The sequence below is a fragment of the Artibeus jamaicensis genome, unplaced genomic scaffold (assembly GCF_021234435.1).
Source record: "Artibeus jamaicensis isolate MK-2021 breed Jamaican fruit bat unplaced genomic scaffold, CSHL_Jam_final contig_432, whole genome shotgun sequence".
Lineage (NCBI taxonomy): Eukaryota > Metazoa > Chordata > Mammalia > Chiroptera > Phyllostomidae > Artibeus > Artibeus jamaicensis.
Window position 1 is genome coordinate 5581250 of NW_026521828.1, and position 25691 is coordinate 5606940.

Sequence of the window (25691 nt, forward strand, 5' to 3'; positions counted from 1 at the left end):
AGAGAAGTAGCAAAACCTCGAAATCTCGCGAGACTAACGTTTCGGGATCTTGGGACCCAAAGAGTTGTTAGTGCGCATGTGTCCCGCGGTGGCTGCCGGAAAGCACTGAATACAGGAAGTAAACATCGATTTACTGGCTTTGTTTCCGTCCGTCCAGTGGCTTTGGGGTCCAGTGCGACAGGACTGGGTGAGGAATTATTCTGAGAACTTGGGTGGGGAGAGTAGTGAGGCGAGCGAGAGCGCGGATGGTGCGAAAGGTGGGGGGAGGTGAGGGAGATGGGACAGTGCAGAGGCGGTGGCGCCGGCGGGTCGTGTACAAGGAGAGGAAGGTTAAGCTCGAGAACCCTGGAAAAATAGGCCGGACTTCTAATTCTTAAGATACATCGTCAGGGGGAATGAGGAGCACCAGGTTGAGGAGGGAACAGGGAACGAGCACCGAGAAGGAATCCGCAGTCTAAACTTTACACATGGTATTGTACTTCGGCCTAGTCAAACCAGGACTGTGTCTTTAGTGGTTTTTAAAGTGAAAATTATGTCATTGGAGCTCCACTGCCCAATGTGATAGCTGTTATTACTTGTGTCTCTTAAGCACTTAAAAGGTGGCTAGTCTAAGCAAGTGTAACATCACTATCAGATTTTTTAAGTTTTTTTTTTTATGGCGACATGATAAGCTGGAAATACTGGGTTAAAGTACTGCAAAAGTAATTTTACCTGTTTCTTTGTATTGTCGGAATATGACTGCTGGAATATTTAACATGGCATGTAGTTGGAAAAAGGAGTAATACCAAGGCAATAGCATTGAAAAGAGGATTAGATGAATATGAATGGTATTCAGAAGGTGCACATAATTTTTAGTGATGAGATAGATGTGGGGGTTAGCTGGAACACGTAGGTAAAGGGATGAATGATGGTGTTTTTCATTAAGAGAGGAAACTGGAAGGAGAGTAGATTTTGTAGAGGAGAGCATGAGTTCAAATTAAAATTTGTTGAGGTTAGGTGTCTCTGAGGCATGTAAGTGGAGATGCTGTGAAGTAAGCAGTGGTATGTGTATCAGACGCTCAGATCAAAGGTCTGGAATAGAGAAATAAATTTGAGCCCACAGTGGTGTATTGTGGCTACTAAAGTCGTGGAAATGGATGAGCTTGTCCTACTAGTGGTGTTCAGGGTGATGAAAGAGGCTATAGGACTGAGCCGTGCAGAATCCAAAATTAACTAACTAGGCAGAAATGGATAAATCAGCAAGGGAGACAAGAGGAGCAGTGAGAGGAGTACAAGAAAAACCGGAAGAATACAGGGTCCCCTAAGCCAAGGGATAAGAATATAGCACAGAGAGAGGGAACAGTACTGAAAAGAATGTCCACTGATAACTTCGTGGTAACTTTTCACAGCGGTCAGGGTTGGAAGCTAAATTAGAGATTAAAGAGGGAAGTAGCGGATGATCAAATAGAGGTAATAAATATAGATAACTCTTAAGGCATTCAGTCTTTAAGGGTAACACAGATTAGACCCTGTTTACTCATTAAGGGTCAGTGTGGTAGGAAAGTTTAACATTTACATACAAAGGAATTTGGAAACGTGTATGAGAGAATCTTAAGAAATTTTAAACACATATGTATATCTCTTCATTTGTAAATTAGAATTGAGGGAGTAACTACAATAGTGGAGACTTTTATTTAGGAGAAAGAGAACTGTTCCTCACAGATACTATGAAAGAATAGGAACATATGAGACAGTATTTGTTACCCACAGTATGTGTCATTAGAAGGTAATTTTGATAGATGAACTTGTGAAGGCCTATTTACACTAATACAGATTTCTTCCTTTTCACAGAGGAAGCCAGATAACAATGTCGGCTACCGCTGTGGATACAGCTAATGCTGCCCCCCTGTCGGGGTCCAAAGAAATGAGTTTGGAGGAACCAAAGAAGATGACCAGAGAGGACTGGAGAAAGAAGAAGGAGCTAGAAGAACAGCGAAAACTGGGTAATGCTCCTGCAGAAGTTGATGAAGAAGGAAAGTAAGTAATTTTTTGCACTATCTGTTCATTCAAAATTCAGATTCATGTCTCCTTTATCAATTCCTCATTCGTTGACAGGAAGTTATCTTTACATTTATATCATGTTTGTTTTATGAAGCTCATATGTGTACGGTTTAGTAATCAAATAATGTTGAAGGACTTACGGTGAACCCTATAGTCCCTTTCAACCCTTCCTACTCCCCGTCCCACTACAGGAGTTGACTACTTATAAATCTTTGTATTTTTTAATTTTTCTCGCTGTTACCTCCACGTGTCTAAATAATACACTTAATCCATTATTTTCATCAACTCGAAGACATTACTGTTTACCCCTTGGTCTGATACATGATTTATCTCATTAAAATACATCTCTCTTTCTCCTTCAGTTATATCACTATTCTTAGTTTCTTTGTGGACAATTTTCTCACTCCACTTTAAATAATTTTTTTTCTTAAAATTATATTATGGAGATATCAAGCATATCCTCTCCTCTCCCAACTGCAGTATCTCTATTCTGAGATTCTGTTTAGGCTACCTTTAGTAATTGTAATATCAATTACTCTTTAAACTTTATTCTTAAAAAACATTTTTCATTTTATTACAGAGACATCAACCCTCATATTCCTCAGTATATTTCTTCGGTACCATGGTATATTGATCCATCCAAAAGACCTACTTTAAAGCATCAGAGACCACAGCCCGAAAAACAGAGGCAGTACAGCTCATCTGGAGAGTGGTACAAGAGGGGCGTGAAGGAGGTGTGTAGGCACCCTGTACCTAGCCGTGTGTAAATGGAGATTTTACTTTAAAAACTTTACTTAATGTAATGACCTTGAATACAATACTATGTAAAGGAGAAGTGGATTACATAACTTTTTATCTGGTATTAAAATTCGCAATCCACGTAACATTACCTCCTGTGTTTCGTTTTATAAATTTTATATTGCTGAAGTCCTTAAGCTTTCTCATTTATAAAAGTGTAGAGACTCTCACTGGTTATCCTTTTAACTAATAAATCATTGTGTTAATATAATGAGAGTCAATATTATTTCCAACGTACTCAGATAAATAAAACATTTTCTTTGTATTCACGCACAGAATTCCATAGCTACTAAGTACCGCAAAGGAGCGTGTGAAAATTGCGGGGCCATGACACACAAAAAGAAGGACTGCTTCGAGGTACGTGCCCCTTCGAGAGTTGAGGAAACTGGTCACCACCCTTCCTTCTTCACGCCTTGCCAGGGCACTTTATTCTTTTTTCTGAAATTACCCATTCTTAGCTACCAGTTAAACAAAAATTAGTTCGCATGAAAGTAATCTTAATTCAGCATCTTTAAATTTTTCTTCTGGAAGACTAACTGGTAAATCTGTAAAAGAGACTGTAAAGTCCCACGGTATGTCCATACCTGCTCTATAAACATCCTACGAGATTTTCCTCTGGGCTGCAGGTACCCAGGGAAAGGTTCAGTCTTACCCTGTTTTCCAGAGACCTAGGCGCGTTGGAGCGAAGTTTACAGGGGTTAATATAGCTCCAGACGAACACATGCAGCCTCAGCTGACGTTTGACTACGACGGGAAGAGGGATCGGTGGAATGGCTACAATCCGGAAGAACACATGAAAATTGTAGAAGAATATGCCAAAGTAGATCTGGTGAGCAAAATTCCTGCGTTCCTGGTGTTCTTAACGAATGTACAGTTGGTGCTGTGTCTAATTTAGCAACTCTTATTTTTTGAGTCTTCAAGGAGTTTTAAAATGGTGGCATTTTTATGTAAGCCTAATTAAATAATAAGCATACACTGAGGCAGCAATTTCTTCGTATTTGATTCTCACGTTGTCCTTTACTCCCTGACTTAGGTTGCAGAAAATTTTGGAAGTGCGAGAACAGATTATAGTGTCCAAAGTTTTTGGCTTCTTAAGGTTATAAAGTCAGTTCCCAGACTGTATGTTGCCCATGGGCTTACTTTACAGTCGTCTCAGAGCACTTGAGGGCGGTGGAAGGGGGCCAGGCAGCTCGTTTCGGAAAACCGAGTTTTACTTTAATTCAGCCTCAGTTTTTGTCTGTTACGTTTTCACCTGCTCACCCCTATTTAAAACCATAGTCACACTGCTTTTTTATTTCTCTAAGCGGGAGTTAACATTGAAAAATAATGAGATTTTACATAATCTAAATTTTATCTTCTTGTGAACAGTGAAATATATGGTAATACTGGGCCTGCCTGACAGGAATCAGTCATCTGGAGTCAGGTGGCCGCCGTTTTAGACAGGCTTGCTCTCTGCACTTCACCTCAGGTCCTCTCTGGCTCAGCTTCCATTCACGCCTGGTACAAACAGGAGTTTGTAACTGCTGTTCCTTAGAGAGCATAGGTCTAGAGCTCCAGGAAATTGCAGAGAGATGACCTTGTCCACCGACCTTTTCTGAAAACAATAGACTTATTCCTCTTAAATGTATTAGAAAAATTAACTGTTCATTTGAATATTGTAAGTAAATTGCAGATGTTTTGTTTTGTTTTTTGGTTAGGCAAAACGAACGCTGAAAGCCCAGAAACTCCAAGAAGAATTAGCCTCTGGAAAATTAGTGGAACAGGCCGTAAGTAATAAAAATGATTAATAAAAAAGTTTCATATCTTAGTAAGTGAAAATTGAAACGAGAATTTATTTTATGTATCTTCTGCTATTGAGAAGAATAAAACTGACACTTTTATAGTATTCAGGCAAATATAAATTAATGTAATCATTTTGGAAAGAATATTGCCATAAAATACTTGTATACCTTTTCTGGAATTAAATTAGCAGATTCTCCATGCTAAAGAATTTTCTAGTACTCGTAAAAATTATTGTACACAAAGGTGTTCATCATAGAATGTTTTTCATTAGCAAGAAATGGAAATGGTTTAAATTTCTGGAGAGGCGATTGGTGAAGTAAGCTGTCCTGCAAGCCAACATTTTAGCACATCAATTTTAGCACTAAAGTTAACAGCACAGCTAACAGAGGCTAGAATCCAGCTCTGCCTCCTGTCTAACCAGGTGGTCCTAGAAGAATTAATTTGCCTCTCTGAGCCTCCGTTTATCAACCCTAAAGTAGGCTACCCCCTAGGGAGTCTAGGGGCTTAGCATACATATCACATAGTAAACATTTGGTATTAGTAGCTATTGTGATTATTTTTATCAACTTTGGAAAAAGAAAAATGGCCTGTTTCTTTTAATCTAACATATTCTCTGTCATAGAAATAGTATAATTTTCCGAGTAAGCATCAGAGCGTTGATCATTTTTGCCACTTGGGAAGTTTGATGTTCAGGTTAACTACATGTGGCAGAGCAGTCTCCGTCACAGAGATGCAGCTGTCTGTGTAGCAATACGAATGTCCTTTGTCGACCTAGCAACTTGGGGGGATCCCAGATATTTTTTTAGTATTTCTGAGTTTGAAAGTTATACATATTTAGTGAAATAAAAAGTTAAAAGCATATATATTCCCTTTGTTAACTACTAACATTTCAAAGTAGGTCTTTCTAGGTCCCACGCCACATCCCCCACACACGTGTTATATATGTGTGTAACTATAATAACACGTTTTTTATGTGGATTTATCTTTACATACTCATGTATCACCTGCTCCTTCAATGAAACAATATATAGTTCAATGATGACTTGTCTTCTCTGTCGTGTTAAATACAAACTTAGTTACTTTTACATAAATTACATGGTTGAAAGCTTAAAACAATGTAAGATGTGCATCAAAAAAGTCACCTTTCTCCGTCCACCCTGTCTCTACCCCTCATCCCCCCCATAACCTTTTATATTCTTCTTGTGGATTCTTTCAGGGTTTCTTAAGTAAATACATACAAGTAGAAACACAGAGAATGTTGTTTCCCCCTTTTGCCCATCCCCCTTTTTAAAAAGATTTTATTTATTTTTTAGAGAGAAGGAGAAAGGGAGAGAAACATTGATGTGAGAGAGAAACATACATAAATTAGTTCCCTTTTATATGCTCCCAGCTGGGACCTGGCCCCCAACCCAGGCATGTAGACTGACTGGGAATCGAACCAGTGTCCTCTCAGTTCGCAGGCTAGTGCTCAGTCCACTCAGCCGCACCAGCCAGGGCTATCTTAACTTTTTTTTAAATGTTAAATAATAAATAGATTTAGTAGAATAAAATAACAATTTTTTTTCTTCTGTTATGATGCAGAATTCTCCAAAACACCAGTGGGGAGAAGAGGAACCAAATTCTCAAATGGTAATGAATATTTGTCCTATCCGGTTATATGTTAAACTTTTAATTTCTGATGGCTAGTATAATAATATAATTATTACTAATATAATTAGTACTAACAGCTTTAACGAACACAAGTGAATAAGGGTATGGTTAAAGGGAAATGAAAGGAAAATAGCTAAATGCTATTTTGCTTTTTTTACTATTTTTTTCCGTTCCCTTGTTCAGGAAAAAGATCATAATAGCGAAGATGAGGATGAAGATAAATACGCAGATGATATTGACATGCCTGGACAAAACTTTGACTCTAAGAGACGGATTACTGTTCGGAATCTTAGGATTCGTGAAGATATTGCAAAAGTAAGCCTGAACAATTTAATGTACACATTTAAAAAATAATTTGTCATCCCAGCCTAAAATGTACCTATTCTTCTAATATCTGGGCATTATACGAGTAATGTAGTCAATCATTCCAAAGTTAGGTATCGTTCTGTTTTTTCCTCCATCTGTGCCCCAGAATGCATTCACACACAGAATTGATTGTGACCAACTTCTAGTCTGCTGAAATTTTTTTGTTGGAAGTAAACAGTAATAGAGTTTTTAAATATTTTTCTCTTCTAGTATTTGCGGAATTTAGATCCAAATTCTGCTTACTATGACCCCAAAACGAGAGCAATGAGGGAGAATCCCTATGCCAATGCAGGGAAAAATCCGGATGAGTAAGTACATTTACAAGTAGTCAAGTTAAATGTACAGATTTCAAGATGGAGGGGTGAGGGGGTTTGCTTTTAATTATAAAATTGAATCTACATTAAAACGAATATCATCTGAGGTTGAGTCAAAGAATTTTCTTAAATCAATCTCTGAAATAGTTTTTTTTCTTAAATTTGTATTTGCAGAGTGAGCTATGCGGGAGATAACTTTGTTAGATACACAGGCGATACCATTTCGATGGCTCAGACGCAGTGTAAGTATTTGCTGTATTGTCAAGGCATTCCATACCAGCTCATAAGACATTTGGGGCATTTAAAACACCATGTAGCTGACAACTTACTGCTTTGAATTGCCCTAGTGTTTGCATGGGAAGCCTATGACAAGGGATCCGAAGTGCATCTGCAGGCCGATCCTACCAAACTGGAACTGCTGTATAAGTCCTTCAAAGTCAAAAAAGAAGACTTCAAAGAACAGCAGAAAGAGAGCATCCTGGAAAAGGTAATTTTGACAGAAATGCTAAAGAACGTTTCCTAAAGAAAAGGTACTACTTAATAAGCATTCGATCCACATTTGAAAGACTATCCAAAGAGAGTCCCTTTTAATTTACCAGGAATAGTTCTTTTCTTTCCATTGACTTAATCACCTGGCAGACGGTATTAGTATAGCTGTATCCCTGAGCTTTGGTAGCAAACACACCAGCCCAAAACTTCACAGCTTAAAATGAACACCTATTTCTTCTCATTCTGTATTGGTCTGGGCCTGCTCATCTGCGGCTGGGTGGACTTGGATGGCCTCACACTGGTCTCTCAGCAGTTGGCAAGCAGGTTGTCTGAAGAGAGCCTTATCTGAACAGTTCATCTCTGCCCCTCCTGGGCTATCATCCTGAGTAGGCTAGTCTAGCTTCCTTCCTTGGCATTCTCAGGACACCAGAGGTAGAAGCAAAACGTGTGCCCCAGTGCACGAGTGCTTTCCAGGCCTTTGTGTGCATCACATGTGCAGGCTTCCCACAGGCCACAACAATTGGTATGGCCACCCTATATTTAAGGAGTGGAGAAGCAGACTCGGTCCCTTCAGGGCAGCAGCATCAAAGTTGTGGCAAATGAGCGTGTGTGCAGGATAGAGGAACGTGGCCACATCCAGCAGATAAATAGCAACTGAGACAGCTTGTTTTTGTCTGTGAAAATTTGGTGGCATTTGCTTCACTGTGTTTTGCATAACAAGGCCTGTGAAGAATATTCCTTTAATCTTTATGATTGGAAATAAACCCTTCAGTAAGCAGTTGAATGCAAATCTTTATCATAATGTTCAATGTCCTTTTAGTATGGCGGCCAAGAACATTTGGATGCCCCTCCAGCTGAGCTGCTTTTAGCTCAGACAGAAGACTATGTGGAGTATTCGAGACACGGGACAGTCATCAAAGGACAGGAGCGGGCTGTGGCCTGCTCCAAGTACGAGGAGGACGTGAAGATCCACAATCACACGGTATGTGCCGTCCCAGACCTGTTGCGTGTCCTTGTCGGCGTCCTGCTCTGGGCCATATCTGTATGTTACAGCTTCACTACTGAATCCTTCCTGTGCATTTCGGGTTTTGGGTTTTTTTACATTTTAAGTTTGTTTTGTGAATTTTTCCAAAATCAAAAAAAAAAAGTAAAAGAATATTAGTCTGTTCACATGTTGCCATATATGCTTTGACTGAAACACTTGGAAATTACAGATATTATAACACTTCACCCGTGAAAATTATATGTATCTCTTAAAATTAGAGATAGTCTTTTTTCATAGCTTCAGTAGCAATTCAGAAAATTGACATTAGCTCCTTAATATCATGTAATCTCTTGGCCTTATTCACATTTGCCATGATGTACTCCAAAAGGCTTTTAAATAGCTCTTTGGAGGGTTTTTTGTTTGTTTCTTGAGTCACTCCAATCAAAGTTTATTTTGATTGTTATTTGGTCGTTATGTCCCTTTTTTCTAGAGTGTATCTCTCCTTTTTCACGACAGTGACTTAGGCCGATCAGGCCTAACAGATCAGGCCAGTTACCTTGTAGAGTGTTCCATTCTACACTTGACTGGTTTCCAGTCATATAAATAACTTTTCTCTATTCCTTGTAATTCCTGTAAACAGGAATTCACATTTAAAGGCTTTATTAGTTATGTTAGTGTTTGACAAGAACACTTCAAAGGTGATATAGGGTGCTTCATGTTGCATCACGTCATAAAGCATATAATGTCACTTGCTATACTTTTAAAACACCCAAACCACAGTTGTCTCTCTGAGTTAGGTTAAAAATTTAACTACCTGTGGCAGTCGGGCAAGTAAACATACGTGAGTGAAGTGAGCCAGGCACATTGAACAAAGCAAAGAACACAGACCCTGTCTACTAGGAGCATTCAGTGTTCATCAATAGCTAATTCTTGCCAAGCAGGAATGTGGGCCCAGAATGTCATAGTCCTTAATTTTTCAAGAGAAGTCACACATCGTAAGTTTTTAAATATGTCTTAGAAAGAATATAAAACCACTGTACTATAAAGCCTGCTTCTCACACTTGAGGTCAGGACAACCTTTGCTTGTTAACTAGCTCTGGAATCCTTATTGTTTTCCTCCTATGTTACCTTTGAAAGGCTGTATTTTATACTCCTATCAATAGTATATGAGAGTCCCTAGTTCAGGTTCTTTTTTTTTTTTTTAAGGGTGTGTTCTTTTATTATTTTTTAAGATTTTATTTATTTATTTTTAGAGGGCAAGGGAGGGAGAAAGAGTGAGAGAAACATCAATGTGCAATAGATACATTGGTTGCCTCTCACACACCCCCAACCAGGGATCTGGCCCACCGCCCAGGCATGTGCCCTTGCTGGGAATCAAACCAGTGACCTTTCGGATGGCAGGCCAGTGCTCAGTCCACTGAGCCACACCAGCCTGGGCTCAGTTTCCATTTTAAATAACATCTCTTTCTCTTTCTTTCTTTGCAGCATATCTGGGGATCTTATTGGAAAGAAGGCCGATGGGGATACAAATGCTGTCACTCTTTTATCAAGTATTCCTATTGTACTGGAGAAGCTGGGAAAGAGATCATGGTGAGTAATTGTCCTCCAGTTCTCAGAGCTGTGAAGCAGCCAGAGCCTCAAGTCAAAGTCTGTATGAAACATGTATCCTCATGCTTCACATTTTAACTTTTTTGCATAATTGGTAACTATGATAGTTAAGCCCAGTTGCATATATTTTCTTGCAGAATTCAGAGGAATGTATTGTAAATGACGTAGCTGGAGAAGAATCTGTGAAAAAACCCCAAACCCTCGTGGAGGTAAGTCCTGAAGTTTCAAACACCTGAAAGAGGACTTTAAAACTTCCACTAAAGCTTTGTTTTTGCTTAATAATGCTATGTTTTAATCCTCTCTGTCAGATGCATCAGGAAAAACTAAAAGAGGACAAAAAGAAGAAAAAGAAGAAGAGGAAGAAGCATCGAAAGAGCAGTTCAGATAGCGATGATGATGAAGAAAAGAAACATGAAAAACTGAAAAAGGTACTTTGTGCAGTGTAAATAATGAAAATGACCACAGGTATTCTGTATTGGTGAAGGACCTTAGGAAATAAATTATCTAGTACCATGTCCAAGCTCAATTTAAAAATGAAATGAGTTCCCGTTCTGGGTAGTTCGCTCATGTCACCTCGTGAGCGGAGATTCTGTGTGCCTTGGTATTGCCTCCTTCGTCAAATACTTGACAAATATCACTAGTGTACAGGCAAAACATGCTTTGTAAAAGCTGTGATTTTAGCATGATTGACATGTTTCCCAGAAAGAATTGCCTTCTAGTTCAATAATCTGTAAGTTTCAAGTCCTTGGAAAATTTCAGAATTAACAGTCTCCACCAGGAGCATCACATGTGGGCTTCTGTGAGTAAAATGAACATCATTCAATTTTTGCTATTAAGTAAAAAAAAGTGGTTTTTTTTTACATTAAAAACCCTTTATTTTACTAGAGCAGTTTAAGTCCAAGCAAAATTGAGAGAAGGGTACAACTATTCTCTATAATACCTCGTTTATAGCTTTCCATCTTATCAACACCCCCACATTGTGGTACATTTTTAAAACTGATGAACCTGCATTGATGCATCATAATCACCCAACATCTAGTTCACTCTTGTTTTTCTAATTTTTTATTTAATTTATCGGGGTGACATTGGTTAATAAAATTATATAGGTTTCAAGTGTACGATTCTATAATACATTATCTGTATATCGTATTGTGTGGTAGCTATCCAAAGTCAGGTCTAATTTTGTTACCATTTATCCCCCCTTCTACCCTTTTTAGTAAAAATTCTTTAACATTGAAAATATCGTAGAACGATTTGGGCCCTACGATGATAATCATAGGAGCCAAATAGTGATTAGTTGCAGCTTGATAGTGGAAGGGCTGACTCCCAAGCTCTTTCAGGTAATCTGGGGATGGGGTGAGGGTGGTTGTTTTGTTTGGTTTTGTAAGATTTTGTTTATTTATTTTTAGGGAGAGGGGAAGGGAAGGAGAAAGAAAGGGAGAGAAACATCAATGTGTGGTTGCCTCTTTCACGCCCCCAAATGGGGACCTGGCCCTCAACCCAAGCATGTGCCCTGACTGGGAATCAAACTGGCGACCCCTTGGTTCCCAGGCTGGCACTGAGCCACACCAGCCAGGGCATAATCTAGGTTTTTGATGCAGCAGTTTATATTCAGTGGAGTCTTGTGGTATTCCGCCACTTTGGAACCAAAGGAGCTGGTGGAGAGCCATGGCGCTCATGCGTTTCCTCTCACTATAGGCACTGAATGCAGAGGAGGCCCGCCTTCTTCATGTCAAGGAGCTCATGCAGGTCGATGAGAGGAAGCGGCCTTACAACAGCATCTATGAAACTCGGGAACCCACGGAGGAGGAGATGGAGGCCTATAGAATGAAGCGGCAGAGGCCAGATGACCCCATGGCCTCTTTCCTTGGGCAGTAAACTCGCCACAGACGGTCACCTGTGATAAACGCAGCCGATGACTGTAGATGGAAAAGTCAGTGTCTGCTCATCTTGCTGCCTGACTTTAATAAAGCTCCCAGAAGTCCTATGGTAAATGTATTCCTTTCCACACTGAAGAAACAGAAGAAGACCAAGGAAGTGGCACATTAAGTGCAGATTAAGACTGTAGTTCCAATTTTATGTTAGTGATACAGAAAGAGGCCTCGGTTCACTTGCCCCTGTACTACCTCTCACACACGTGCTCTCTCTCTCTCAAGACTGTCTTCATCTCAACAGTTAAGTCTTAACCTTTATTTCTTCAATGTTTATGGCACTTTATCTAGAGTTTGCACACATTTTAAAGGCAGATTACTCTTCCTCAAAACTAGAATCATTTTTTTTATTTTTCACTTTGACTCTTTTTTAATCCTCACCCGAGGATATGTTTATTGACTTTAGAGTGGGAGAGAGAGAGAAACACGGATGTGAGAGAGAAGCAGTGATTCGTTGCCCACCCCGCAGGCACCCGCAGCCTAGGTCTGTGCCCTGACCAGGAATTGAACCTGAAGCCTGTTGGTGTTTCGGTTGACGCTTCAACCAGCTGAGGCACCTGGCCAGGCTGGGCTTCATTTTTTAAGATTAGTAGTAACTATACTGTAGCTAGTTAGTTTATAGTCATTTGTCGTTGCCTCCTAAGGTTTTCCTGGTCTGCAGCTAAAATAATTCAGTCTGAAAGGAAATTTATAGAAGATGTGAATAACTTTATCCCCTATGGTAATAATTCTGTTTTTCACTTGTTAATATGCTTTTGATTTGTAAAATATTGGCTTGTGTCTTACACCCACAACTAAATGTGTTAGCCTTTGGATGGAAAAAGAACTCTCTTTTCCATTCGTGAATCAGAGGTGAGTAGGTCCTTTACCATTCTGGAGATGAGCCTATGGACAGAAACCCTTTCCTGTGCCATAGAGGCTATAGTTTTTGATAACTATTTTTTTGTTTTAATTGTGATTGCTTCTATGTAACAATCATGAATATGAAATTTGACTTTAAAAGCTTATAAAATTCCCTTGTACCTAGCCTTTGTATCCAGCAGGTGTCACTTCATAAAATTTGCAAAAGCAAAACCTGAGGTTGAAGGTTTCTTAAAAGAACTATGAGGATAGCTTGTAGGGCTACTAGATTGCCATGATCCTCAGGCTTCTTCTAAGGACATTGTGAAAATAATACTGACAGTGAGACCGGGTCCATGAAAAAAAACAAGTTTCAAACCTTCGACATGAGTACATTGACTTTTAACAGCTCATTGGATTTTCTCAGCTACCAAAATCCACTAAGATACTGCATTATGTTAGTATCTCAGAAATAATTCTGGTGCTCCCGATGGCAGCACATACACAGAAGTAATTCTGCTGAGAGAGGAGCTGAACCTAATTGTCAAATTCTGTGGATATCCACGTGGTATCCAGACTCAGATTGGTAGGAAATTAAGTAAAACAGCAGTACAAATAGATCTAATTTTAACCACTTTAAGAATGTCAAAAGTTTGAGTTTTCATATTCCTACTTTAACATAGGGTAGTTCAACATAAAGTCCGAGGCTGGTGTTTATTTTGTATCTTATTTATCTTTTTTAATAAAGATATGATTGAGAATACTTAAGTGTGTATGAAATGGTTTGTGGCATTCTTTAAGTATCTGGTAGAAAAGTGGCTATTGATAGGGCTCTGAGGGAGCCTGGGCAAATCAGATTTTCAGGGTCCTTTATCTCAAAAAATGTTTCGCCTGTCTTTTCTGGGCCTCTATCCCCTCTCCTGCAAAACCTAATTTACTCTGATTTTAGGGAGAATTCTGTATTCCTGAAATCATGTCTTATTTGTGTTTCCGTTAGGAAGAAGGGTAATATCCGGAACATTTCTCAAGATACATGCTTTGATTTTATCTCAATAATAGATGCCTTTGAGTGCTGGAACTGTGTGCTGTAGTTTCCATATATAACATCTCCTCAAAAGAACTGTGTGGAGTAATGGATGGTGTTGTACTTTGCAACAAGCACTTGGGCTTAATGACTCTTAGTTTGCTCAAGGCCCAAGTTCAAAGTGCTGGAGCCAGGAAAGCTGGTCTTCTGCGATTTCTTCCGCTAACAGGAACCTGGAGCATGCCCTCAGTCTTTACCAAATTCACCATCAACACCTGAAGATGATACTTGTGGCCCACATTCTTAAGCACTCTCTGGTCTTCCAGCCTTGTGGGATGCTTCTAACAAGATTGACTATACAAAAAAAAAAAAATTAAATGCCATTCCCTAAGTATATAAGAATTCTGGACTAAAATATACGACAAATAGGACAGAGTGCTATGATTGTGTTTGTTTCTTTAAATAATGTTTTCTAGTTCCTCCTTTGGAGTTTATCTCTCAAATTTAATCTCTAATCTAGGTTTATGACTTTATGGCCCCGTTAAAAAAATTATAAATAAAGATATTTTTTTCTAAAATAGATGATGATTCTCAGGAAATTCCTCCACTTGCTCCGATTTATGGGAGGGGTGGAGGGTGACCTGCTTGGGCAACAGGACCCGAGCCCCTGAGCCCTGGAAGCACACCCTCCACTGTGAGCATCTTAATGGAATGGATAGCCTGTCTCATCGGCTTGAATGTGTGATTCGGGAGGACAATGGACTTCCTGTTCTTTTTCGTCACCGATTCCACATAGAAAATGGTAAATTACTGGACTTTTACAAGCTCACCTGACACTCTAAAATTTCATTTCCAAAGCTCTGAAGAGATATATAGACTTTGCAGTGTCTTCCATTCCTTAGATTCCATTTTTCTGGCAGACAAAATGAAAATATTCCCAGCTCCAAGCACACAATCTGCAAAAAAAACGGGTCTGGGGCTGGGGGTTGGGAGACTGGGGGGTGCAGGGGTTCACGGCCCGTGCGCATGCTCCTTATCCAACCCACCCCGCCCCCCCAACCTGGGGCCCCGGGGACCGGCTGCTAAGGCGCCTGCGTGCTGGGGAGGTCCGCCCGCAACTGCGGGCGGGAAGCCAGCCGCAGAACCCGGATGGAAGCCCAGCGCGGCTGGGGCGGAGGTGGTTGCGGGCGCTTCTGTGTCACTCCTCTCCGGAGGTTCCTGCTCCTAGGTCGCACCTAAGGAACCACTGCCTAGAATGGTTCAGGCGGCCAGGGGCTAGGCCCCAGCCTGAGCGGAAAGTGGCCTAGACCCCGAAACAGGCTTCTAAAAGGATCCTGAGCATCCTTGGGGCCTGCGCCTGGGGCTCGGAGAAGGGCGGGTGGAGACAGAGCCAAGTCTTCCTTCGTCGCCACCGGCGCCCAATGCACCCTGGGGCTGCCTCCTAAGCGTCCTTAATAACACCAGCAGGTCCTTGCTGCCAGTTACGAGCTGCGTGTGCCTTTCACGCATGCTCATAAATAAACATCCCAACGACCCTATCAGGTAGGTGCTATTGTCATCCTCAGTTGAGGAATTGGGACTTGGAAAGGTCCCAGTCTGTAAGTGACAAAGCCAGAATCACAGGCTTTTGTGTCTGGAGCGTTTGCTCGTCCCTTTTATCCTGGCTATCTGCTTTTCATTATAAACTGCAGTGATTAAATCCGCTGCCTGCCTGGGCACCCGCACCTGATACAGGATAGACAGAAGTAGAATTTGGAGTTTTAGGTTTGCAACTGCACTTGGGTGTTGTCATTGCTGAAATGTATATGTGTTAGCATTCCCCAAGTATTTGTTGTGGGGATGTTCACTTCTAACTTTTTTTTATGTCAATTTCATAGCTACCCTTGTACTTTATCAACTTGCAAAAACATTCTGCTTTGTTATATCAGATTTTGCATCCTAAGATGCCTTCAAAAGAATCATTCTAAAAAAGAATGGCATCTATCTTAACAAGATACTGCTTTTTGTTTGCTTATTTGACTGTGTATTGTGGAAAGTTTCCGGCATACATAAAAATAGAAAATAGAGTATGTGTACCCATCATCCATTTTTAACAGTTAACATCTCAGGGCCGATCTTATTTCTTTTATCTCCACCCCACTTTTGGTGTGTGTGCGCGCGTGTGTGCTGGAGTTCACTATATCAAAGGAAACCCCCGGCATCTCATCCCTTCACTTGTAAATAGTTGAGTCTGTATTTCTAGTAAGTGAGGGCTTTTTTTCAAAGACAGCCATGCCATTATTACACCTGTTTAAATAGACAATGTTTCCAGACTATGATGATGCTTTTTCAATATTTATATGTTTTAGAATATTGTGACTACTAACAACCACAAAGGAGAAAGTGGAAATTGCGAGGTTCTAAAACACAAGAAAGCTTTTTGGGTAGTAAGTTTATCTTTGAACACTGGTGACAGGAATAGTTGTGTTTCTCCTAAGCAACTTGTTTTGCTTTTCTATTTAGACAGTATGAATCATGGGCTGACAGTGTGTTACACTTTAGCAGCAGGAAACTCTGAGCCATATTTGTATTCTACTTCTGTGTCAAGGGTGTTTTAATCAGACCTGTTTGAAATTCTCTGCTTAGGTTGCAGTCAAAGCCCCAACCTAAGGATCAAATAGTTTTGCAGTCCTGTTTAATCCTTAATTATTGGGTTGGCTAAAAAGTCCATTTCACTTTTTTCTGTAAAATAAAAGGCACATTTTTCATTTTCACCAAAAACTTTACTGATTTGACCATTTTGACTATGTTGTCTATCTCCTGCTGTTTGGCCTCTAGTGAGCAGAGGCCAGGGGTGCTGCTGAACACCTTCTGATGCATAAGACAGGCCCACAGCAAAGAAGTATTTGGCCACAGTATCAATAGTACCAAGAAACTGCACAAACCACTTTTGACACGTTCAATTGGTGTCACAGCACCTTCTCCATATGCTGCACAAATCTCTTTTTTTTTGCATTTCAGTTGCGTTTTTACCTTTCTTGAAATAATAAAGCATAATATGCTAAAAAATGTGTATCTTCTCCCATCTTCAATATTGAAATCATTGCACAAAAGTTCACCAATTTTGCTGTTCTTTTTTTAGTGCATACTGATATGACAGCTGCTACAATACAATCCAACAAAATTGTTTTGAATGTAGTCAAAGACAAGCACCACTACGGCCATCATACCAATAAAACTAAACGAACTCTTTGGTCAACCCCATAGTAAAAAGAACTAGCCACTCTGCCAAAGTACCTGCCCTTCCTTATTGTAATTAGTGAATTATTTCCTTCTCTATTCAGGGCTTCATACCAGGGGCTGTGCATACATTATTGGCCTGGGATGGAAGGAGGGGATGGTAGTGAGATGCCCCTGCTGGGCATCAAAATGTACCATATTTGTTCAGAACATATATCTTTCAAAGCAAATTAAGCCGTAACTGCAATTCACCAGTAGAGGACTTAAGAGTATTCACAACTTGCGTAAACCTAAATCGCCCACATAGATCTTGCTGGACTTAAGCTGTGAGTTTCTAGCTTCATGTCGGAATGTCATGCTATTGGAATGGCTTACTTTGAACTGATATCTTAACAGGCTATTTCTTCACATGAACACAAATGACAGGATGGTATATGATGTGGCTTTGTTTTAGTTTGGTTAGCCACTGATTTTTTATTTTGTCTTTTTGTTTGTTTGTTTTTTGAGCCACTGACTTTTAATGTGTGGGTTATATTTTATTCCCAAAGCAAAATTCTGCAGCATCTCTGGAATACCACCTGAAAATCGCAGGGTGCCATGTCGAAGAAACGCAAATGGGATGATGACTATGTTCGTTACTGGTTCACCTGTACGACGGAGGTTGATGGAACTCAACGCCCACAGTGCGTCTTGTGTAACTCGGTATTTTCAAATGCTGACCTCAGACCATCAAAACTCTCTGACCATTTTAACAGACAGCATGGCGGTGTCGGTGGGCATGATCTCAGTAGCCTGAAGCATATGCCAGCACCATCTGATCAGAGCAAAACCTTCAAAGCTTTTGGAGTTGCATCTCAAGAGGATGCCTTGTTACAAGCCTCCTATCAGTTTGCATATTTATGTGCCAAGGAGAAGAATCCTCATACAATAGCTGAAAAACTAGTGAAACCCTGTGCATTGGAAATAGCACATATAGTTTTGGGTCCAGATGCACAGAAGAAGCTTCAGCAGGTACCCTTATCAGATGATGTGATCCATTCGAGAATTGATGAGATGAGCAAAGATATCCTACAGCAAGTTCTAGAAGACATCAAAGCCAGTCCTCTTCAGGTGGGTATTCAGCTTGCTGAGACGACAGACATGGACGACTGCAGTCAGCTGATGGCGTTTGTGCGCTACATAAAAGAAAGAGAGATCATAGAAGAGTTTCTATTCTGTGAACCATTGCAGTTAACCATGAAAGGAAAAGATGTGTTCAGTGTCTTCAGAGACTTCTTTCTGAAGCATAAGATAGGGCTGGATGTATGTGGCTCTGTTTGTACTGATGGTGCCTCATCTATGCTTGGAGAAAATTCAGAATTTGTTGCTTGTGTGAAAAAAGAGGTACCTCACATTGTGATTACACATTGTTTGTTGAACCCTCACGAACTTGTCACGAAGACATTGCCTACAAAACTGAGGGATGCTCTGTTTACTGTCGTGAGGGTAATAAATTTCATCAAAGGGCGAGCTCCCAATCATCGCTTGTTTCAGGCCTTTTTTGAAGAGATCGGAATAGAGTACAGTGTCCTTCTTTTCCACACCGAAAGGCGGTGGCTTTCCCGAGGCCAAATACTCACTCATATTTTTGAAATGTATGAAGAAATAAATCAGTTTCTTCACCACCAAAGCAGTAGTTTAGTTAATGGCTTTGAAAGTAAAGAGTTTAAAATTCAGCTAGCCTACCTTGCAGATTTATTCAAACACCTCAATGAACTTAGTGCATCTATGCAAAGGACTGGGATGAACACAGTATCAGCTAGAGAGAAGTTATCTGCCTTTATTAGGAAGTTTCCGTTTTGGCTAAAGCGAATTGAGAAAAGAAATTTCACCAACTTTCCTTTCCTTGAAGAAGTCATTGACTCAGACGATGAAGCTGGAAGCATTGCCGCGGAAATCACACTGCATCTGCAACAGCTGAACAGCTCCTTCCACGGGTATTTTTCTGTGGGAGATCTGGAAGAGGCAAGTAAATGGATACTGGATCCATTTCTTTTTAACTTGGATTTTGTCGATGATGGTTATTTAATGAAAAATGATCTTGCTGAATTGCGAGCGAGTGGCCAGATTTTAATGGAATTTGAGACCATGAAGCTTGAGGATTTCTGGTGTGTTCAATTTATGGCGTTTCCAGACCTGGCAAAGACAGCTCTGGAAATCCTTATACCGTTTGCATCCACGTACCTTTGTGAATTGGGATTTTCATCACTTTTACATTTTAAAACAAAGTCCAGAAGCTGCATTAATATGAGCGAAGACATCCGTGTGGCCATTTCAAAAAAAGTTCCTCGTTTCTCAGACATCATTGAACAAAAGCTACAGCTACAGCGGAAGTCGCTGTAAGCTGATACACTTTTTTTAAATGTAAAATTTTCAGTATATTCTGAAATCCATTGTAAAATTAAGCTATAATTCTGTCTCTTTCCTTTTATGTTTATGGTATACCAAATCCTGTGTTTGAAAAATTTAGCATCTTTAACTTTTAATTTTCACATGAGTCATGTGAAAGTACGTATGTTTTATAAAAGGCAAGCAGCAGAAAAGATTACTGCTGCCTAGTTAATACATAGGATTCTTCTAAGTGTCTGTTTAACCTCTTGATGTGACACATTAAAAGGACGCCCCAGCACTAGAATAGCCAGCAAAGTGGTTCAGTGGGCTGAGGACTGGAACCAAGATGGAAAGAAAGCAGGACCTCTCAGAACACACGTCTCCATGTTAAGAGTAAGAGTCAAAGGACGAACCGACCGGCTGTTTTCCCGTCTGTGAGGGCTGTTGCGGGGAGATCGACGGAATCAGAAGAGGATTATGAAATGTCCTAGAGGGAGAAGGGATGATTCTGGCTTATATAGGATTTATTTTTAAATGCGTTCTTTGGAGTTAGTCTCGCAGTGTCCATTCCTCTAGCTACCATGCCCTAAATACGACATTAATAAATATCCTAATATCCTATTAGTTACTCTTTGTCTTCTTTGAATTGCATCAGGACTCCAGGTCATGGAGGCTGCGAAAAGGAGGTCCCCAGAGCCTTACCCTAGAGATGCTGATGTAGGAGGTCTGGGGTGATCAAGGATCCTCATTCTTAACCAGCGTTCCAGCGCTTCTGATGGAGTCATTGGTCGTCTGGCCTCATCTTATTTCTCCTACACTTATCTTCCCTTCATTTATTTTTAGAGAGGGGGAGGGAGGGGGAGAGAGGGAGAGAAACATCAGTATGTAAGAGATGTATCAACTAGTTGCCTCTCGTGCCCCCAACTGGGGACCTGGCCTGCAACCCAGGCATGTGCCCTGACTAGGAATCAAATCAACAACCTCTTGGTTGACAGGCTAGCGCTCAGTCCACTGAATCACACCAGCCACGGCCTTATATGTATTTTTCTAGCATGGTTTAAAACTTTTGAATGTACTGGAATATAAATAATAAATTGACGTGAAGGCACTATAGTAATTAAGAGCCATCAGAAAGTTTCCCACAGGGCCCTAGATGGTGTAGCTCAGTGGATTGAGCACAGGCTGTGAACCAAAGGGCCGCTGGTTTGATTCCTGTTGTAGACGATCGGCGGGTAAATACACACTCTTGGAGTCCGGAACCGAATTGATAAAATTTTAATGGCCAAAGATTTTTCCTGCGCAGGGGCGAACTTCCCCAACTGTGACCGGAGTCACGTAGCTACTCAGAGCTCCAAAATGGAAGTCGCGCCTGGCTTACAGGGTACTGGGTATTTATATTTTCTAGCAAGCAAGCAGAGGCATACAGAAGCAGAGGTGGCGGTTAGCTATTGGCTTATTTAAAAACGGCGAGGGTCCCTGATTGGTGGGTGCTGCTGCTGGCGGGCACTTTCTGGTGGGCCCGGGTTAGTTACCTTATTTGGCTAGAGTTTTAAACCCAATTGTTCCCGGATGTTTGTTCATCACCCTGTTCCAGGAACTGCAGATCCAGGGTTGGGTAATGCCCTAGCTGTAATTTTCCTAGCTGGGTATAACAATTCCCAGTCACGGCACATGCCACGGTTGCAGGCCAGGTCCCCAGTTGGGGCATGTGAGAGAGGCATCCACACATTGATGTTTCTCTCCCTCTCTTTCTCCTGCCCTTCCCCTCTCTCTAAAAATAAAATATTTTTTTTTAAGTTTCCCATGGGAATTTAAGTTATTGTAGTCTTTCTGAATGATAATTCGGCAAAATATATATTTAGTTAAATAAATTTACATTTTATTTCAAAACTTTAATGTTGAATCAAAGTGCTGTGTGCTCAAGGCTGGAGAAAAAATGAGTTCTATAATAAAAAGCCACACTGTTCTTCCTGCCCAATTTCCTTGCCCATTTCTGCTTTAACATTTCATGCTTCCACCCCTATAGCCAGGTAATATGCCAAAGACATATGCCAGGTTTGATTTATCTTTAGAAGTTATATATTGACTCTTCCAGATGACAGGTAAGGTTTGAATATATACAACATCCATCTTCTTTCCTATTACTCTTAATTTTTTTATCATTACGGTACTCATTTTTGTTCCTCTGTTGGTTGTTCATATCCCTTTGATTGAGGATTTTTCCTTCTAGAAATTTTCCACATGGAAGAATCAGGGATTTCCACAAAGTGTTATTTACAAGGTGGGTCATCACAGCATTTTATAATGGTGAGCAATTGGTGGGGGGGACCTGGAGGGGAATGAAATGTGACCACCAAAGTGAGATGCCACTAAATACCGCACCTTGAAGTTCGTCTTGTCTACACAAAACCAAATGTTATCACCCATCAAAATACTTTTGTCAATAAGTATAAATACGTACCTTCTCTCATTTAAAAATGTAGTTACAAAATACGTCTTAGTTGTTTCTAGTGTCATCTAAGGTCAAGAACGGTTGGAAAGATTTCCTAAATTAGTAAAGGAATAAGTCTGGATGAGTGTGTGCTTCATGCATTTGCATATCTAAAGGCAGGAAGGAGTAGCGATGGGCGTGAAGCCTGGGCCCTAACAGCCCAGGAGCAGGATGCGGATGAAATGCCAGAAGCAAACGACCTTTCACGGTCTTTTGTGAAGTCCACTAGAATTCGCCCTTAGACGAAATTCATTCATTTCTGCTCGAAAACAAAAAAACCTGGAGGACATTTTAAAGGGGAGAGCTGATTTTTTTTAAATTCATTTTCAAATTCTAGAAGTTTATGTTCCTTGATCAAATGAAAGAAACTTAACTTTTTTTAGTTAAAAAATCTCCCACAATGATGCATATATTAGCACATATAAGTCATTTGTGTTGGCTTCTTTTTCTCCAAGGAAAAGATAACTTGCCTATGTTTTTAATATATAATTAAGGTCATCGATAAATTGCAAAGGGGAGCCACGGACAGGATGAAGCCATAATCATTATGACCAGCAGATGTCACTCTGTGCATGATTGGTTGAAAGCAAACTTTTTGTATTACAGTTTTGCCAAGTACCTGATTTTAAACATCTCTAAAAAAGCAATTCGTAGCTCAAATTTAAAGTGCCCCACCTAAACTTATCTGTAGGCTCAAAACTGGCAGACAGAACTCTGCTGGAGCTGGTAACCACCAGAACACAAAAAGTCACTGGGAAACCGGGCTGGGGAGAGAAGGTATAAATGGCTTTTTTTCTAAAACTTATGTGATCCTGCGGATTTTTTGACATCTTGGCTGCTTTTCTAAGTCACCAAAAGCTCTTGAAATGGGTAGGTCAGTCAGCATTTTCAGACATCATTCAATGGGAATTAAAACCAAATAAAGGATAAATTTTATAATATATTACTTATATTTCAGGGGGTTTTTTAATTAGGCTCTTGATAATGACAATATAGAATCCTTTCAGCACTAAATTCAAAATATTTTAAACCTGGCTTTTATATCGACCAAGCACTTGGAAAGATCAAATTTGAAGCTTTTAATTTACCTTCATTTAAAGGTCAGTATAAGGTGATTGTCTAATCCATTGTGTTTTGTACTTTATCTTTTGAAAATAAAAATACCTAAGGTTATTCTCCTAGCGTTTTACATTTTTGCTCTAAATCTCACAGAAATGGACTCAGCTGGTGGCTCAGCTACTTAATGGCTGTGTTTCCTCCATAGCTCTCAGCAAATAGGAACCAAGTGGTCCGGCAGACCAGTCATCTCTTACTCTGCCCTGCTCAACACTCGTTCACCCACTTTCCACAGTAGCACCCTTATTTTTATCTAAGGAACGTTCCTTACCCCACTGTGGGTCGGTCTGGTTCAGTCCTGGCTAATTAGAGTCTGCTCCAGTACTTTGGCCGGAATCCGTGGGGAAGATTCTATACTTGCTAAACTCGCAGGATGTTGAGTCTGGAGCTTCCAGGGGTCAGCTCTGCGGCCAGAGGGTGAAGCAGTGAGACAGGCCCAGAAGAGGAAAGAGACAAATCCCTTATGACATTGCTGCAGCCCTAAATACAGTCATAGTTGTTGTCTTTTTCTTCCTTTCAGTCGCCTGGGCTAACAAACTCCCTCTTTTGCTTAAGGCCATTTGTTTCCTGCCACACGCAACCAAAAAGACTGCTTTGTGTACTTGCTTTTCAGTCTCCCTGTGAATGGCCCATGGGAAAGTTTGGACTCCGTTCATTTTGTTGTGTGATTTTGTACAGCGCTCACCTACCCTGGGCCTCAGTTTTCTTCCCTGTAAGATGAAACTGGTGGGCAAGTTTTCCCAAGAGAACCTTTTCATTTTTTCCCACGGAGGCCATATTTTATTTGCTTAATTTTGGAATTTTGGTGACACCGACATCAGTATGAAGAACCTGGCCTAGATATAAACGGAAAACTTGGTTATTTTTGTTTTGTTTGTTTTGAGATTTTTGTTTGTTTTTAGTTTTCGATTTTTTTGTGTGTTTTTTTTTTACAGTGGGATCAGTTTGGTTTCTGGAGCAAACGGTTTCAATGTATCATTTCCTTCTACTCACAAAAGCCCCATGCCATGATTTTGGACTCTCGCCCTTTATCAGGTTTACCTTTTTATTCTGGCACTGATACTTATCCAAATTTTCAGAGGACCTTTATCCCCAGGGTTTTATTATGACGGGTCTCACACATACCAAAACGTTGGAAGAGTGATACAATGAACACTGATACGCCTACTTCCTAGATCCATTTAGCGTTTTGCTGCAGCTGTCTGTGTATAAATGAGCAGGTGCTCATGTATCAAACAGGGTCCAGTAAGAAACAGAAAACATACCAGCGTTTCAACAAATAGAACCTACAATAAAGAATCATTAACTAGGAATTGGAGAACTGCAAAGGCAAAGGGGATACAGAGATAGTAAATTCTGGAATCAGTGAGCATCACTGCCTCGGGGTGAACAGAGGGAGAGGTTGAGATTAGAAAAGAGGTCCCTTGGAAGTATGACTCAGTGAGGAAGGGGCTTCGGCTAGACTTGCACATGTGTTAGTAGCACGAAAGTGGGAAGGAGGGGTACCAGCCCGCTGGTGCTGCCCCCTCTGAGAGCACGTAAGGGGACTGGCTCCGCAAGTGTGGGAAAACCGCACATTTAAACCGACTAGTGTCTACTGCTACTGGGCCCGATTCCACAGTAGCTGCGGGGCCTCCATGCACTCAGCACCGCAGTGTCACCGAAAGTGGGTCCGAGTCACACACTCAGGTGTGGTATGTGTTGCTTAACAGGCCGACCACCAAAGCTCTCCGTTAGAAAGGCACGTTTTCCCTTTGGACTTTTCTAAAAAAGAGTGTGTTTCATTTTTTAAATATTTTATTTATTTATTTTTAGCGAGAGGGGAAGGGAAGGAGAAAGTGGGAGAAAAACATCAATATGTGGTTGCTTCTCATGTGCCCCCTACTGGGGACCTGGCCCGCAACCCAGGCATGTGCCCTGACTGGGAATCCAACTGACAACCCTTTGGTTCGCTAGCCCATGCTCATCCCACTGAGCTACGCCAGCCAGGGCGTGTGTTTCATTTTTAGTATGTGCTTCAGGTATATGATGAATCAAAACAGTACAGTGAAGGCTGCGTCTCCCACCTCATCTCAGCTCCATGGTTCTTCCCAGAGGCAGCCACTCTTACTAGGTTATTTTTAAAGAGATGGTTATACATAAAAGCGCATACTTTCATAAGTGGTAGCATACTAGGCACTCTCGTATGCTTTAAGGTTTTTAATTTTTTATTATTCACATCATAAATTAAGTGGAGCGTTATTTAAAAGAAATCTATGGAAATCTTTTGAAATACAAGAGTTAGAGAAATTTGTCTCCTGCTTCACAACAGCTAGCAGTTTGTAGCTGCTAGCTAAATTTCATTTATGCAGTTTAATCATGCCTCATCTTCCCAGTTGGGGATTTCTGCGTTTCTTCCAAACCAAAGGGCGGCGGTAGAGCTTTCATTTCTCGTATTTCCTCCCAAAGTGATGCTGGCAAAGTCCTGGTTTCTATACTCATTCGTATGCTGCTTTCTCAAAGCTTGATTCTCTAAAGCAGAAGCCTCTCCAGGGCTGTCCAGCCTGCAGCCAGGGGCCACATGCAGCTCAGGACAGTTATGAATGTGGCCCAACACAAGATCACACATTTGCTTAAAGCATGAGATTTTTTTCGTTTGCATTAGTGTTTGAGTATTTAATGTGTGGCC

The 25691-nt window shown here is 40.6% G+C and overlaps 2 protein-coding genes across 2 annotated transcripts; both read left to right on the top strand.

The window, feature by feature from the left end:
• Positions 1-88: 88 nt before the first annotated feature.
• Positions 89-13566, top strand: SLU7 (SLU7 homolog, splicing factor). The gene is made up of 16 exons (XM_037128201.2): positions 89-187; positions 1831-2016; positions 2621-2774; positions 3115-3195; positions 3503-3667; positions 4536-4604; positions 6202-6249; positions 6454-6585; positions 6847-6944; positions 7125-7192; positions 7298-7437; positions 8260-8421; positions 9910-10014; positions 10170-10241; positions 10341-10460; positions 11731-13566. The coding sequence occupies exons 2-16, from the start codon at positions 1847-1849 to the stop codon at positions 11908-11910; spliced, it is 1764 nt and encodes a 587-aa protein (XP_036984096.2). The 5' UTR covers positions 89-187; positions 1831-1846; the 3' UTR covers positions 11911-13566.
• Positions 13567-14921: 1355 nt separating this feature from the next.
• On the top strand, positions 14922-20735 carry FAM200C (family with sequence similarity 200 member C). Its single transcript, XM_037128204.2, has 2 exons — positions 14922-15369; positions 17595-20735. Exon 2 carries the CDS (start codon positions 17644-17646, stop codon positions 19426-19428), a length of 1785 nt encoding a protein of 594 aa, XP_036984099.2. The 5' UTR covers positions 14922-15369; positions 17595-17643; the 3' UTR covers positions 19429-20735.
• The last annotated feature ends 4956 nt before the right edge of the window (positions 20736-25691 follow it).